The following is a 14,408-nucleotide window of genomic DNA, read 5'->3' on the forward strand; positions in this document are numbered from 1 at the left end:
CTGAATTCTCCATTTAGCGCACTTTAATATCCGCTTAGGTGAGACTTGCAGCTCCAGAAAAGCCTATAAACTAATATGCACCACTAATATGTCACTGTGGGCAAGACTGCAAACACCTCAAATTTTGTGTTCAAAATCCCAAGGCATACATAGTACGAAGCTGCTGAAGTGAAATGAATGAAGGATGTCACCTTGGTTCCTTTTGACTTCGTTTCACACTGAGTTTAGCACCCTTCACTGAAAATAACTGCTCATCTGTAACAGTAGGGCAATGATTTGTGATTTCTAGGGCCTATGCTTTAGACTTTTTCTAGAAGCTTAGGAAGATGAAATAAAAAAATAGTCAAGACTATTTCAGTTTTCCAGTTCCTCTTCATACTTACAATTTTGGGGGAATTGGTAAGCAATGGAAATTACCCGACAAGTGTCCCTTTGCAGAACAAGTAGTTAGTCATTCTAGCATGGGTGATACTGAGCTGGTGAGCACCTTCCTCAGCCTTGATAACAACATAGTTATAACACACAATCTAACATGCAATTTACATGCAAGTTACTTTCAAGTGTCCTCAGGTAACCTCTTCCCTTGATCTTTGAAATCTTCTCATGCATAACAAATTATTAACAAAGTTGTGTACTTAGGAGGAGCAGTTGCATCTGGCAACAGGAGATGACCTGGCAAAACTTCAACAACAATCTTGGAAAAACAGCTACTGTGTTGAAGATACTAGGCACTGTAAGTGTAAGAACACCACTACAGGCATAAATTAATCTATTTTTTCTTTTACTTTACATTCCTTATTTCTTTTAAAACTCAGATCAACAATATTTTTGTGTGACTTTCCTATTTCTAAAACACCTGGCAGTTACCTGTTCAAATTTTAAACACAGTTAAAAATTTAAACACACCTTTGCACAGTTCGGTAAGCAACTGTAGATATCATCCCTATTCAGTTCTGTTAAAATATATCCCATGAAACTCCTTTCCAACCAAAATCACTTTGGGACAGAGTTTGTGTTCTTGTGTCCACAAGAACAAGTGTTTGCTTCCATTGAATTTTTTTTTAATGTATTACTTTCAAGTTTTTATGGAGAATTGCATATTTTCTGTTGGAAAAAATGCAACTAAAATAAAAACGTTTTCATGTTTGTCGAAGTAGTCCATTCAGTTTTCCCATTTTCTACCCAGATCTATTTACAAGTTTCTTTTATGTAATGGCTAATGCATTGTGGGGGTCTCTGTGCTTTCTTTCCCCATAAACCGCTGCTTCACCAAGACAGCACACAACTCCTGTCCCCAAAACAGCAAAGGTTTTACAACAAAGCCTGTATGTGCAGACAGTCTCTCTTTTTCCAACAGAAGTAGATAGTTACACAAGGAATACAACATTTTAATACTGAAGAGGTTTCTCATCACTGCACCCAGCAACAATTAGAGAGAATTTTGCTCACAGCAGTGCCCAAATAAAACTGGAACAGCCTCAGTGAAGTCTTAAGAGATAATCTGAAATTGAAACAAGTCACAAAACAGGAACAGGAGCAAATTCTATCCCCCATTTGTAAAATCAAACTCTATTTACATCATTGAGTTCCATCTTAAAACCTACAGGGCAGAACAGATACCTACAAATAAAATGCTGGTCCTTACCTTTGCCTATAGAAGTGGCTATTCCATTCATTAACTGGGATAGAGATTTACCGGGAGAACCAGGGATATCTGAGGATGCCACCGAGTTACTGCTCAGGAGATCAATCTTCCCTGCTTGCTGTCGAAACTTCTCCAGTTCTCTGGACAGGAGGTTAAATTGTTCGCTCTGTGTCCGGCATTTCTCCTCTAGCTCTCGGACCTTGGCCTGCACAGGTACATAACACAGACATCTGACTGAGATCAGACCGAGCTGCGACTGCGTCAGATTTTTCTAAGTACCAGGAAGCCAGGATAGGCAAACTATTTGGGATAAACAGGCCTACAATCACACTTCTCTCCCCCTAAATTCTCACCCATATTTAGAACAAACCTTTTAGTAGCCCTGTGCTATTGAGGTAAGCGCTCCTTTCATCCCCAATTTCCAAAGGGGAAATTCCTCATCATATTTTTTGGCAGTGCTAAAAAAAAATCACTGCCAAGAACACCTGCAAACAGATCCTACAGCTTTGTGACTTCTACACACATCTGAATGTCACTTTTGTGAACATTTCCAACTTTTTCTAAAACTCAGGTATATTTCTGAGGTTTGCCCATCCTCTGCTATTAAGTTGAAGCCTCCTGAAATGCTAGATTAACATTTATGTCTTAAAAATCAGCAACAACAAAAAACCCCACAGTGGTTCATGCAGAATGTGGGCCTAGCTACTGGCTGAATTCCCTCTCAAAAATAATGCTCCTCATATAGATGCCAAACCACACAGAAGTAATCCAGACACCAGCCAAGAGGAGATTGTTTGTAAGCTTGTGTTGAAGTACCAAAATGTCATTGCTGGCAAACATTTGTGTTTTAATTTTGAGGCAACAGTCTTTAACAAAACAGAACTTCAAAGATAAGCTTCTGTGCTGACTTGGGAAACTTCCCTACATACAGTTTATGAATTCCTGATGTGAAAAAATGGATGAGGTGATGGAAAGATTCCCTGGCTGAAAGAAATTACAAAGAGCATGCAAGCAGAAGTAGCTCAACAGAGGCAGTAATAGGCTCCTTATATTAAAAGCTGATGCATTATATCCTAATCTGATGCTTTATCACGAACAAAAATCACTCTCCTTCATTAAAAACCCCTTTACAGTATATGCCTAGTTAAACAACCGTACTAAAAAAGGAAGTCTGGATATCAATTAGATTCATTCAACTGCACTAAAGGTTTCTTCTTCTTGAAAGAGAAAAATGTTCTCAGTTCATGTAAGAAAAACTGGAGAAGAGAAGGCTCCGGGGAGATCTTATTGCGGCCTTCCAGTCCCTAAAGGGGGCCTACAGGAGAGCTGGGGAAGGACTTTTTACTAGGGCATGTAGTAATAGGATGAGGGGGAATGGCTTTAAACTGGAAGAGGGCAGGTTTAGATTAAACACTAGGAAGAAATTTTTTACTTTAAGGGTGGTAAGGCACCGGAACAGGTTGCCCAGAGAGGTTGTTGAGGCCCCATCCCTGGAGGTGTTCAAGGCCAGGCTGGATGTGGCCTTGGGCAACCTGGGCTGGTGGGAGGTGTCCCTGCCCATGGCAGGGGGGTTGGAACTAGATGATCTTCAAGGTCCTTTCCAACCTAAACCATTCTATGATTCTATGATTACATATCAAGAAAATTACATACATTACATACCACTTATGCAAAGATCTTAGCACAGCTAAAGATAAACAAAACACAATACCCAGAATAATGCAAAAATCCCAATTTCCTACTACAGAAGCTGGTACTGTTTGTTCCTTTTTTTTTGGTAACAAATACATTTTTAAAGGTACAGTGAATTTTGAGAATATAATTTCTTCGTATTCATAAAACAAAAATTAATTTAGTTCAGCTAAAGAAGTCTCAGGGTATCTATTTGTCTGATTATGAAACAGAAAACAGTAAGATACAGAGACATTGTGGGAGTTTTACACAAACATTAAATACTTTGATTTTGGTTTTTTGTCTTTCATCTTTTCACTGTGGTTTGGAGCAACCAAAATGTGAGCCTTTCCTACTTGTTACTTTGCTGCACGAATAAGGCATCTATGTACAATTACCAAATAACATTAAACAAAGTAGTAAGGTGGATTTGGTTTTGAGATCCCTCTTACCAATGGAAAGTTTAAGGATGAGCTATTCCACTCTCTAAGAATATATACTGACCTTTCCACATGCAGTTATGGAAACTCTAGCATAAAATAAAAAATAAAAACATCATCATCCAGAACCCAACAAGATGCTGATGCTGCCTTAAAAAATATTTTTGAAAAAAATATAAATTTAATGTCTTATTATTATTTATTAATTTAAACCTTATTTGCATTTCGGTATATGCCTTCTTTGACTTTTCTTTCAAGTATCTAGAATCTTTGTTTTCAAGTTGTTCTCTCACAACAGTCTGAAGCCTGGAAGAAAAATGCCTTTACTACTTTTTTTTAAAATGAAAGTTTGAAGTCAGAAGTGAGCACAAAGCTGGTACTATACAGAGAAAAAATTGCCATAAGATCAACAATAGGACTAACAGGAGGCATCCCATCCCCATCTTGACTTCAGGCAGGTGCTTGGTTCACTGTTAGCCAGCCAGACCCACCTCACTGTAGAAAATCCACATATTCATGTGTGTCACTGCAGAGAGAGGCATGCGCTTCCACTCTCAGAAGTACCGAATTTTTATTCTGTATCACAGCTCTGCCCATATAGCCTATGCGAATGACAACGGCACAGAAGTGCCAAGTCTACCAGATCTCCCTAACACTGGATCTGCCTATAGCAGTGGTTGTACGAAAAGACATTCTCTACTACAGACCATATTGAACGTATTTCACTTAGGACTTGCCAAGTTTCTCATACAACACATACTGCTATTTCTAAAACTTAAATAGCTTCTTAAATTGAAAATGAAGTAGACTTCATCTGTTACAAGACAGGTACTATTCGCACAAGACAGATAAGATGGTGAGCAACTTTCCAGGTGGACAGGCTTGAATTCAGACTAGTAACTAGCTCACATATTCTGCTATGGACATACCATTTCATAGTTTAATTGTTTACGTAGCAGCAATGCCGTTCAGTAGGTGGCTCAATCAATCAACCTCAGGTGAAAACACCACATAAAATTATCTTTGTCTTAACAAAGAAACAATCTGAATTCAGGCAAAATCCACACAGTCAGAAAGCTACAATCTTGAATAAACTATCAAACCATTCTTACTGGGCATGCTCACAAGAAATCCATTTTCAAAACCATATCTGAGTTCTCATTAAATCATGCCATATTTGAAGACCAGTCTCTTGCAGAAGGAAAATTCTGATTTTGATGATTTGGTGTTAGGCCAATAAATGCCAAGCATGCTTGCATAACAATGGTTCTAGCACACATCCCATGCAAGGTTAGGCAGGACTATCGTACTCATTTTAAAGGGGAAAAGTGCAGAATTCAGGACAGAGAAAGGAGAATTTATGCCCTAAAATACCTGCATGCTGTCCAAGGTGTTCTGGATGAAGTGCAAAGCAATAAATTCCAAACAAGACACAGTAAACAAAGAGATGTGAAATAAACAAAGAAATAAAAACAGTTTTGAACACTTTTTTTACATTTCAAAGCAAAATATATTAGAACAGTTAACACGTGTAAAAACATGCATTAACACAAACCACACTACAGAATGTTTCAGAAATCAATACCACTGCTGGCATTAAATTGCAAAAGGCAGATTAAATAAAATGCTAAAAATTAATGGGCTTCTGGCAATAAGAAGCAAAAGCTTAGGAAATCTTGATGGGGTTACGCAAATCAGAGGTTGCAGACACATCAGCTAAACAGGAATTTTTATTAGAATGAGGGGCGGAAATAAGCACTTTCCTGCTTTGTTTCTACTTATGTTTTCCTACATCATATGCTTTCCACCAGGCATTAAATAATAGTTTAATCTTATGTCCTTAAAGGCAAGACAAACTTAATATATATGATGATAATGAAAGCATGAGTAAAACACTTCCTGTTGGAATATTAACTTTTATAGATATAAACAATTACAAAAGGTGATCAATGCACCAGAGAAACACCTTCCATCAACGCATGACCAGTAAGTACACAGATAGAAGAACTACTGTGAGAAGGTAGAAATTACCTTCTGCTCAAAACAGATTTCTAAGCAAAAAGTTGACAACGCATTTGCTATAATCAATCTACAGTATCACATGTTCTTTATGATATGTACAGTATGTTAAGACTTATTAACCATTTAATGCCTTTTCTTTTTCTCAGACAGAAGAACTAGTTTGGTAGTTATCAGTGAAAACCTATTTTACATGAAAAAATGAAGAACAAAAAAGAACAAAAGGAAATCGGTTAGCGTGCTATTTACTTGTGCACCTATACTTTCTAACACTTCACCTTATCAAATCATCAAATGATTACCACATCAAATGATATGACTGGAACTTAAAGAATCTGTTGAGACTGCTTTTGAAAAACTGAGAAGGAGTTATTTGCTTTAGGAACCTTCTTACAAGAGTTCTGATTTCTGCTACATGTTGCTGTGATGTGTCCTATCTTACACAGCAGCGTGGGTCAGCCTGCATTTCTAAACAGCAGAGAGCAAAGGGAATAAAGGGCCTTGTCAGCACCAGGCAGATATTCGAGTGTATTAATTTATTTCAATTCTCCTTGGATTTTTTTGTGTTTTCATACGTAATTTAACCATAACTGTATACATCCATTATAAATGTTCCATTTTTATAAGAATCTCAGTTTAAAGTCGCTAAAAATTTCATTCCAGGTTAAGACAAAGAGGTTTTGCACACCTTGCCCTGTTCCAACTAAAATTGACAGCAAAGCTCACGGTAAGTGAGAGAGTAAGAATTTGTTCCTATTCTTCATGTTACTTCCATACAGGACACAAGCAATTCTGTATCCTTAGGCACAGAATATTATGTTACTACAATTTTTTCTTAGGACTAATGACTTGAAGGAAGGCTTGAAATGTGATGTGAAGTCCATAAACAAAACTACTAATGAATTTCAGGTAATGCCCTGTGCTATGAGCAATTGCTAATGAAAATACTAGGATCTTTTGGTTTATCTTTATGGATGATGTTGCCTTTATGGATGATGTCATTATGTGCAGGTATTTAGTGCCTTAAAAATTAGTAAATCAGATCATCTGAATCATCTCCTCAAAACTTAATTTATTTAACAGCGTTTACTTACTAAATCCAACAGTCACTGGCAAATTCTAAAACCATATTGCAGTAGAGTTGGGAATCGCTAAGGCCCTTGCTAGTGATACACAGCAATAGGATTAGTGGCAATGGACATGGGTAGCATCCAGACAAAAACTCTGACAGGATACAAGAATAGTATTCTTCATAATGAAAGCGCTTAAAGAGGCTGCCCATGGAGGCTGACATATCTCCATTCCCAGAGATATTTAAAAATGGACTGGGCAAAGCCTTGACCAACCTATAGTAATTTTGAAGAGGGCCTTTCTTTGAGCAGGGAATTGGACCAGAGAGCCAGAGGTCCCTTCCAAACAGAACTATTCTATGTTTCTAATTAAAAATTTGAATATATTTCTGGTGCCCTTGATTTTCAAATGCCCAGTTCAGACTACCTTGAAAAGGTCTAGTTTTCCAATAAAAGAATGAAGGAAGTGTTCTCTCTCTACCACACCCTTCAAAGTTTTTTCGAAGTATCCAAATTCTTTCTTTAGGTTTAAAAACTTGGGCTCTTTAGCATGTTGCTTTATACTTACTAGACAATGGTTAATTAGGAACCTTAGGTAATTGATTGGTATTTGCAGCTGTATTTCCAGCCTAAACAATAATAATTCTCACAAGTAATCACTTTCTTTATGTATATCTCCTAGTATTTTACAAAAAATGGTACCAAAATTTCTATTCTATACAAAGAGAAACTGAGGTACACACATCACTTCCAACAGCTGAGCTTAATGCACTCCTAACTGAATTATAATCTTTAAAGGATGCAGTTACATTGGGGGGGAAGCCTGTTTGCCTATGTATTACTTGAAACTTTCAAAAGTGATGATACTGTAAAGTTATCACATTCAGAATAGAACCTCCACAAGCAAAGGTAACACAAAGGATATCTTCTTACCTCTAGCAATTGAACTGCTCCTTCATGTTCCTTCTTAGCTTCAACCTGAGCCTTGTTTGAATAAAAAAAGAGAAGAGAAGAGAAGAGAAGAGAAGAGAAGAGAAGAGAAGAGAAGAGAAGAGAAGAGAAGAGAAGAGAAGAGAAGAGAAGAGAAGAGAAGAGAAGAGAAGAGAAATTAATTAGCCATGCCACATATAGTATGCTCTAACCACATAAAGTAGGATACTGTTTACTCAAATCCAAAGCCAATTACAGTCTTGAAGGGATGGCTCCGTCAATATCACTATAGCACTTTGGTTCCAAGCCACTGAAATCACTGCTTATTTTTAGTAGATTGTACCACAGTGAAGCTTAATAGCATCAGTATTTTGTTGGACCAAGATGAGCATGTTCAACACACTGCAAGAACACATCTGAAGTACCTCTGAAATCCTCTAAATTAAAACTGAAAAAACAGCTTGTTATTCTACATGCAGGAGGGTTCATAGTGTAGAAACCTACCATACCAGCTAGGAGAAAGTAACACAAAAATTAAGCTCATTCTTTACATGCAGCAACAGTATTTATCATCTAAGTAAATAGCTCACAATACACTTCAAGGCATCCACGAGAAAGTTGTCTGTAAACAGGAGGGCAACATTTAGAGTCCAATCAACTGAGTCAAAGAAGAAAAGAGGGAGTCAATAAGAGCAGAAAAGTATATTTTATGTAGCTTAGAAATTCAGTTATCAAATTTTGGTTGGGAAAAGTCTAAACCTTAGAAACAAAAAAAATAGTCCTCAGTAACTTTGTGCTATCCTCACTTCATTTCCATTTAAGTTTTCATTATCATCTTTATCAAGGCTCGCCCAAGATAAGCATAACTTTTCATTAACCATTGTACAAGGCTGATAGCAGTGTGATGCACTAACTTTGCCTCTTAGCTCCTTACTAAGGTAACCCAAAGACCACATTCTGCACATTCCTCATGAGAGAAAAATCTCAAAATCCTCCAGTTTAGCAGAGGGCAACACCCCTCAGACTTTCTAATTTAACGAGCCAGATACTCCCATGATGGACACTGCCACAGCTACATTAACTTCATTTTCCTCATCTATGAGGGCTACCCTACTCCATTATTGGTTTCAATGGAAGCTGGGTCAGACCATAAAGTCACAACAAAAAACATATGCCCAAACTATACTTCACTGTCACACATGGTAATAAAGCCTCCTTCGGTCCTGCAAACATAGTCATATTTCTTCCTGTAATACAGCAGTAAGTCTTATTGCTAGCACCCGATAAATGATTGGCTTCACGAGCATTATCAAACATATGATGACAAGTAATAGAAAGCCTTCTGTTATCCATCATTACAAATTTAATAAAATCTATCCAGCATATGAGTTCCTGATAAATGAGTAGAAAACCTGCATCAATAGCTATCTCTCTTTTACATCTTGTATTAAGGCTTTCTTGGAGAAAAAGACCATGTGATTCCCTATCAACACAAAACCTTGATGAACAATATTATACTCTTCATTCTCCCTTTTAGGCTGAAAATCTGATCAGTCTGTTCATTTATTAAAAACACAATGAATTTTTATTTATACTATCAAAACGCGACAGCAAATACATCAGACTGTACCAGTAACTTGCTTTGTTTTAAAGCGCACATTTCTGTGGTTCATTAGCAACTTTCCAACAGTAGCAAGACATGCTGTGGAATGTCACCCTGTTACTGCCTGGAGTTACTACTTTCATTTCATGGTACTTTTTCAAGTAGTTACATGACTAATAAAAAAAAGGAAGAAAGAATTTAACACACATGTACTAGGTACATTGAGAGGTCAGCTCTGGACGAAATGTGAGCCAGCAGTTCCTGTTTAATGACAGAAGCAAAGTATTACAGTTACTTAGGTAACAGATCAATTTAAATTGTTTTTCTGACAATATACACTGTGTTATGATGTTGAAAAGGAGATGTGTTGGATACCTGCAGTCTAGACGTTAAAGCAGGACAAATTAGTCTGTGCTGTGGCTAGAGAACTACAGGTAGCTTGGGCATCTCTCTACAAGGTAGAACAGTGCACATATAGACATCCCCCCAAAATCTTTCAATGTTTTGAATACTTTCCCTCTTCTACCCATACAGTTTACTAATCTAGTCTTCATTCTTACTCTGTAGCATTAATAACAGCATTACAGAAGCAACTAAGCATCTCAACCAAGCTGGGATCCCAACATGTCACAATGGAAAAGCATGTGAGCTTGGAAGGGCTGAAAACCAAAATATGAAAAAAAAACCCCATAAAGAAGCCCTTTTTCTTTTTGAGTGGTATCTAGAATGAATATCACATGCAGATTTTGTCAAGAGATGTGACGGGTTAGAATGCTTATTTGTCACAGATCCTTATCCTGAGAGACAATAATAATTAAAAAAGGCACAATATAAATAATATGTTAATATTATGTCAATATTAATATTAAATATGTTAATAATATAAAGAATTAGATGATTCAGGGTGAAAATGAGTGTCTGTGCAAAGTCCTAGGAGGAATATTTCAGGCTAATGCATGAAACCAGTAAGAAGGATGAATTATTTCTTAAAAGCTTCTACTAAGTACTGCATCGACGAATTGTTATGGTGGATTTAATATAGGAATTCTAAGCTAAAATTCTAGTCAAACTTAGTGGTAAATGACTATTAGATAATAATTTTTAATATAAATGATCTTGTATTCCATGCTACTTCAGGTCCACTGAACAAGAATTTAATCACTGGTTAAAGACACTGAGCTAGTTGCATTGAGTAAAATACCAAATGCAATACAATCTCGTTTGTGCTTGAAGTTTGTCATGCTATAGCTTAGCAAAAATGACTGCAGAAAACAGTATTACAGAGATTTGTCCACTGTTGCCAACTTGTAACAAAAAGACCCGTGTAATGGGGATTTATTAGAAGAATGTAACAAAATCTAGCAAGAAGAAAAGCTGTACCTTTCTTTGATTTCTTTGTTTTGCCAAGAAATTTACGTCCAAAAATTTATGTGGAAGTTCAAATAATAACAGCTGAATATAACTAGAAATGGCATTTTGAAATATGACTAAATAGATTAATTGCAAAAGGATAAAAGAAAATTAACTGGAAGATTTTATTCGGTGAAGTGAAGCTTTCTATTCCAAGAAAACTATATTTAGATACATCTTTCTATTCTGCTGAGAATCTCCCTCCATGCCAATTCTCTATCAAATTATCATTAGCCTTATTATTTCTGTGTTTTGATCTAGTCAAGCAATTGAAAAATCAATATTAGTGTTGAGACAATTGCAGTGACTTTGGTAAGACTGAAACTCAATACCGTGGGTTTTATATTAAAATGGATACTGAAAAGTTGCAGCGTGAAAAATAACCTGTCTTAAAGTGAATTAGAGAATGGGCTTGGAAATGAGGTACTTAAACAACTGTTTAATTTATGCAAAAGAAGATCAACTATGATGTGTAAGTACCTTGACAAGAATTTAATTTAATCTAATTTAGTGGAGAAAGATAGTAAGAATCACCAGTGTCTGGAAGAGGAAGAAATCCTAACAAAACATTAACGTGTCAGTGAGAATGACTGTTCCAGCAAACTGACAAGGAAATGGTGGATTCCCCATGTTTGATTATCATGAAATTAAGACATGATTCCTTCCTGACATTTAAAGAATTCATAAATATTCCTGAGCCCAATATAGAGGGAAGCAAAGGATGTTTGGTAGTTCAAAGGATGTTTGTACCATTTTTCTCCCTATTGGAAAATACGAGGACTTACATATACTGGTCAGGTTAATCCTCACTGGCATAAACATTTGTAAATCAATTTACAGTCATGTAAATCCAACAGCACATGTTCACTTGTTACAACTGCATCAGCAATCATGCAGAACAATCCAGAACAGGAACCAATTTGGCGGCCGTGGTTTAAGTTCCTTTAAACCAGGAGATGTGTTTGATGACCCGTGCTCTGTCGCTGCAATTTGCTACTTCACCTGACTTTCCCTTTCTCCACTTACCTTCTGCAGGAGTTCAATTTCCTGCTGTTTGGCGTTGAGAACAGCCAAGGCTTGCTCATGCTCCAACTCCAGCTGTTGCCGCCGTTCAGCAGCCTCTCGCATATGCTGTTTCAAAGGAAACACAACAACTATCAGATGATTTCAACATGTTCTACCTGCAGCCAAACATGCTGCCATTCCCAGCCATGCAGACGTTCATCTAAACATAAAGGCTCTCTGGTATCACTGACAGGCAAGCTGGAAACTGGATAGGATTTTAATTCGGTCAGTACTTAGGGGCATAGTGCCAATGCTAAACTCAGGCATTCTCACAGCAACCTCTTTTAGGATATATGACTCTGTCATTGCCAGCAATGTGGCCTCTGGGATGCACAAGTGAACAGCACCCATTTTATCCATCTGGCACACATTTATATGTGGCATTGTGCTGAAAAGTTAAAGCTTGGAAAAAAATTAGCTTGACAATTCCCTAAATGCCTCTTTATCTAGGATATAGTTTTGTGATTTGTTTTGCAAATGAGGACCCAAAAGAAACAGCTTACCTTTGCTAATCTCTGCCTATCATTTATAGCAAATTAGACGGAGCAAAACTAACACAGTTGAATTTGGACGAAAATGGCTATACAGTGCCCCAAAACAACTTTTAAAGTACAGTTGCTACTAATGATTCAAAGCAGTATGAGAAAGGTTCTTGGGAAGAGCACAAGCTGAACAATGTCAAGATACCCTTTGCAGATTGAAATCTTTTTCATTACAGTTTAATATTATTCTCGCTATATCATTATAACTTCCAAACACCCTGTTAATAAATGGGAGTTAAGACAGATCTCTTTATAGATTCTGATCTCTTCTCTGGTGAAACTGGTATTGAAGATTTTTATTTTCCAAATTACATATTATTCCCATAATACTCTCAGAGCAGACACACAATGTCTTATCTGCAGCACCATGAGTTATTACACACAAACCTGGAAGGAATCAGCACCTGCAAACACAAATACGTGGCTAAAATTTACAAGAACAGCTCAAAATATCTGTTATTGTGTACAAGAGAAAATTTTATCAAGCATATTGCAAACCTTTAATGAGCTGTTATTCTCTGCTACGTTACTCATAACAAAGAGGGACAGCAGAGTGAGGCTGACTTCTCTCAATCTGGATATGTTTGCAAAGGAAGCAGAAATGTCTCCAATACTCCATTTGGCCTCTGCTTGGGATTTATTTATTTTCATTTGATGTGCTGATTAAAAACAACAAAAAAATCATCAAAGATTTTTCCAATTCAACAGTTTTGACTCTCAAGTATGGCTTGTTTTCTAGGAGTTTTGTGAGGACTCAGTTTTTTGACTGTAGAAATTTCTTAACTGTGCATATCGTACAAAAGCTTAATGGATCTGTTCATGGGTAATATCTGTTCTCAGTATTTGACAATGACCAAAAATAATGGTTCCGATTCTCATCTCATCTGAATGAATATAACCTATTTTGCTAACTAGTATTATTCATTATTTAAATTAGCATGAAGCTACATTTACTGAGCTCAGCAGCTTCCATCAAGTCTTATGTAAAACTTGACACTGATGAAGCATCAGCACATTTCTTATATGCAAGAAATGGTGAGGCAATCAAGTCATTTTCACACCTTTAACTAAAACCTTTAATTATCAGAAAAAAACAAAGCTCTCATTTCACTCTCTCAAGATTTAGTCCCAGATTTGGCACAGCATATTTTGATACCGTTAAGTTCTTAGTACTTTTACAAAAGCTACTATAGAGCATTTCTAGTCCTTTGCAGAGATCAATAAATAATTAATACCGTAACCATACTGTGAATCTATAAAATGTAATGAAGAAACAGATTGTGATACATGGTCTGCGATTCTCCCCAGCTTTTAATTTCTCTGTTTCCTAAAATACATATTTAATGATCTACAGTTCACAGATTTTAAGGTCAGAAAAGACCATTTGGTCATCTATATTAACCTAAAAGTACCTCTCAGTCATTTTAGTATTGTCATGATCTACTTAGTATTTAAAGCAGCAAGGATCTCTTCACCCCAGCATCTGTCCCTCCCCTGGCACAGCAATTAAATCTCCCCCAAACCAGAAGCAACTCCTCCCCTCCCACTCTGCTCACAAATCGGTTCTGCCTGCAAATCTGTTCTGCGCTTCCTATCTGCACATCAGCTGCTGTCATTTCTTCTTCCAAGCCTGAGGGAATAGGTTAGAGCAGTGGAGGAGGACTGCAGAGATCACTAGAACAGCAGGGAGAAAGCTCTGAGCTGTTGAATTTTTTTCTGCATCTTCCTTCAGGACTGACTTCTACAATGACCACATTGACAGGGTTTGTGCAGGTGGCAGCGATCCATTTGTCCGTGCTACCGCTGTCCGTAACGGGAGTCAGGTTAGAACTTTCTAAATGTGAATTTCCACTTCCCTTTTCGCATCCTTTCTAGATGTCCTAATATGTTACTCTAACATCAGAAAGCAAATCCACATCTAGAAGAGCATAGAAAAAACACACTAAGGACTTCATATTTCAAAACTATCCTTCAAAGACAGTGTGAAGAAGGAACCTTTTCAGTGTATCTTTC

At 37.0% G+C, this 14,408-nt stretch overlaps 1 protein-coding gene across 3 annotated transcripts in view; it reads right to left on the reverse strand.

Annotated features, from left to right (window-relative positions):
- Window positions 1–14,408, reverse strand: part of RIMBP2 (RIMS binding protein 2) — a 144,946-nt gene that overhangs the window by 41,100 nt on the left and 89,438 nt on the right. Inside the window, exons 4-6 of one of the 3 annotated variants that reach the window (XM_009888095.1) lie at window positions 11,815–11,919; window positions 7,779–7,829; window positions 1,646–1,850 (exon numbers count right to left, since the gene is read on the reverse strand). In XM_009888095.1, coding sequence (XP_009886397.1) covers window positions 1,646–1,850; window positions 7,779–7,829; window positions 11,815–11,916 — 358 coding nt within the window. In that variant the 5' untranslated portion in view covers window positions 11,917–11,919. Of the gene's footprint in view, window positions 1–1,645; window positions 1,851–7,778; window positions 7,830–11,814; window positions 11,920–14,408 lie in introns of those variants that run through there. The other 2 variants (XM_009888096.1, XM_009888097.1) reach the window with 2 other exon arrangements.

Source organism: Charadrius vociferus, unplaced genomic scaffold (assembly GCF_000708025.1).
Source record: "Charadrius vociferus isolate BGI_N301 unplaced genomic scaffold, ASM70802v2 scaffold326, whole genome shotgun sequence".
Taxonomy (NCBI): Eukaryota; Metazoa; Chordata; class Aves; order Charadriiformes; family Charadriidae; genus Charadrius; species Charadrius vociferus.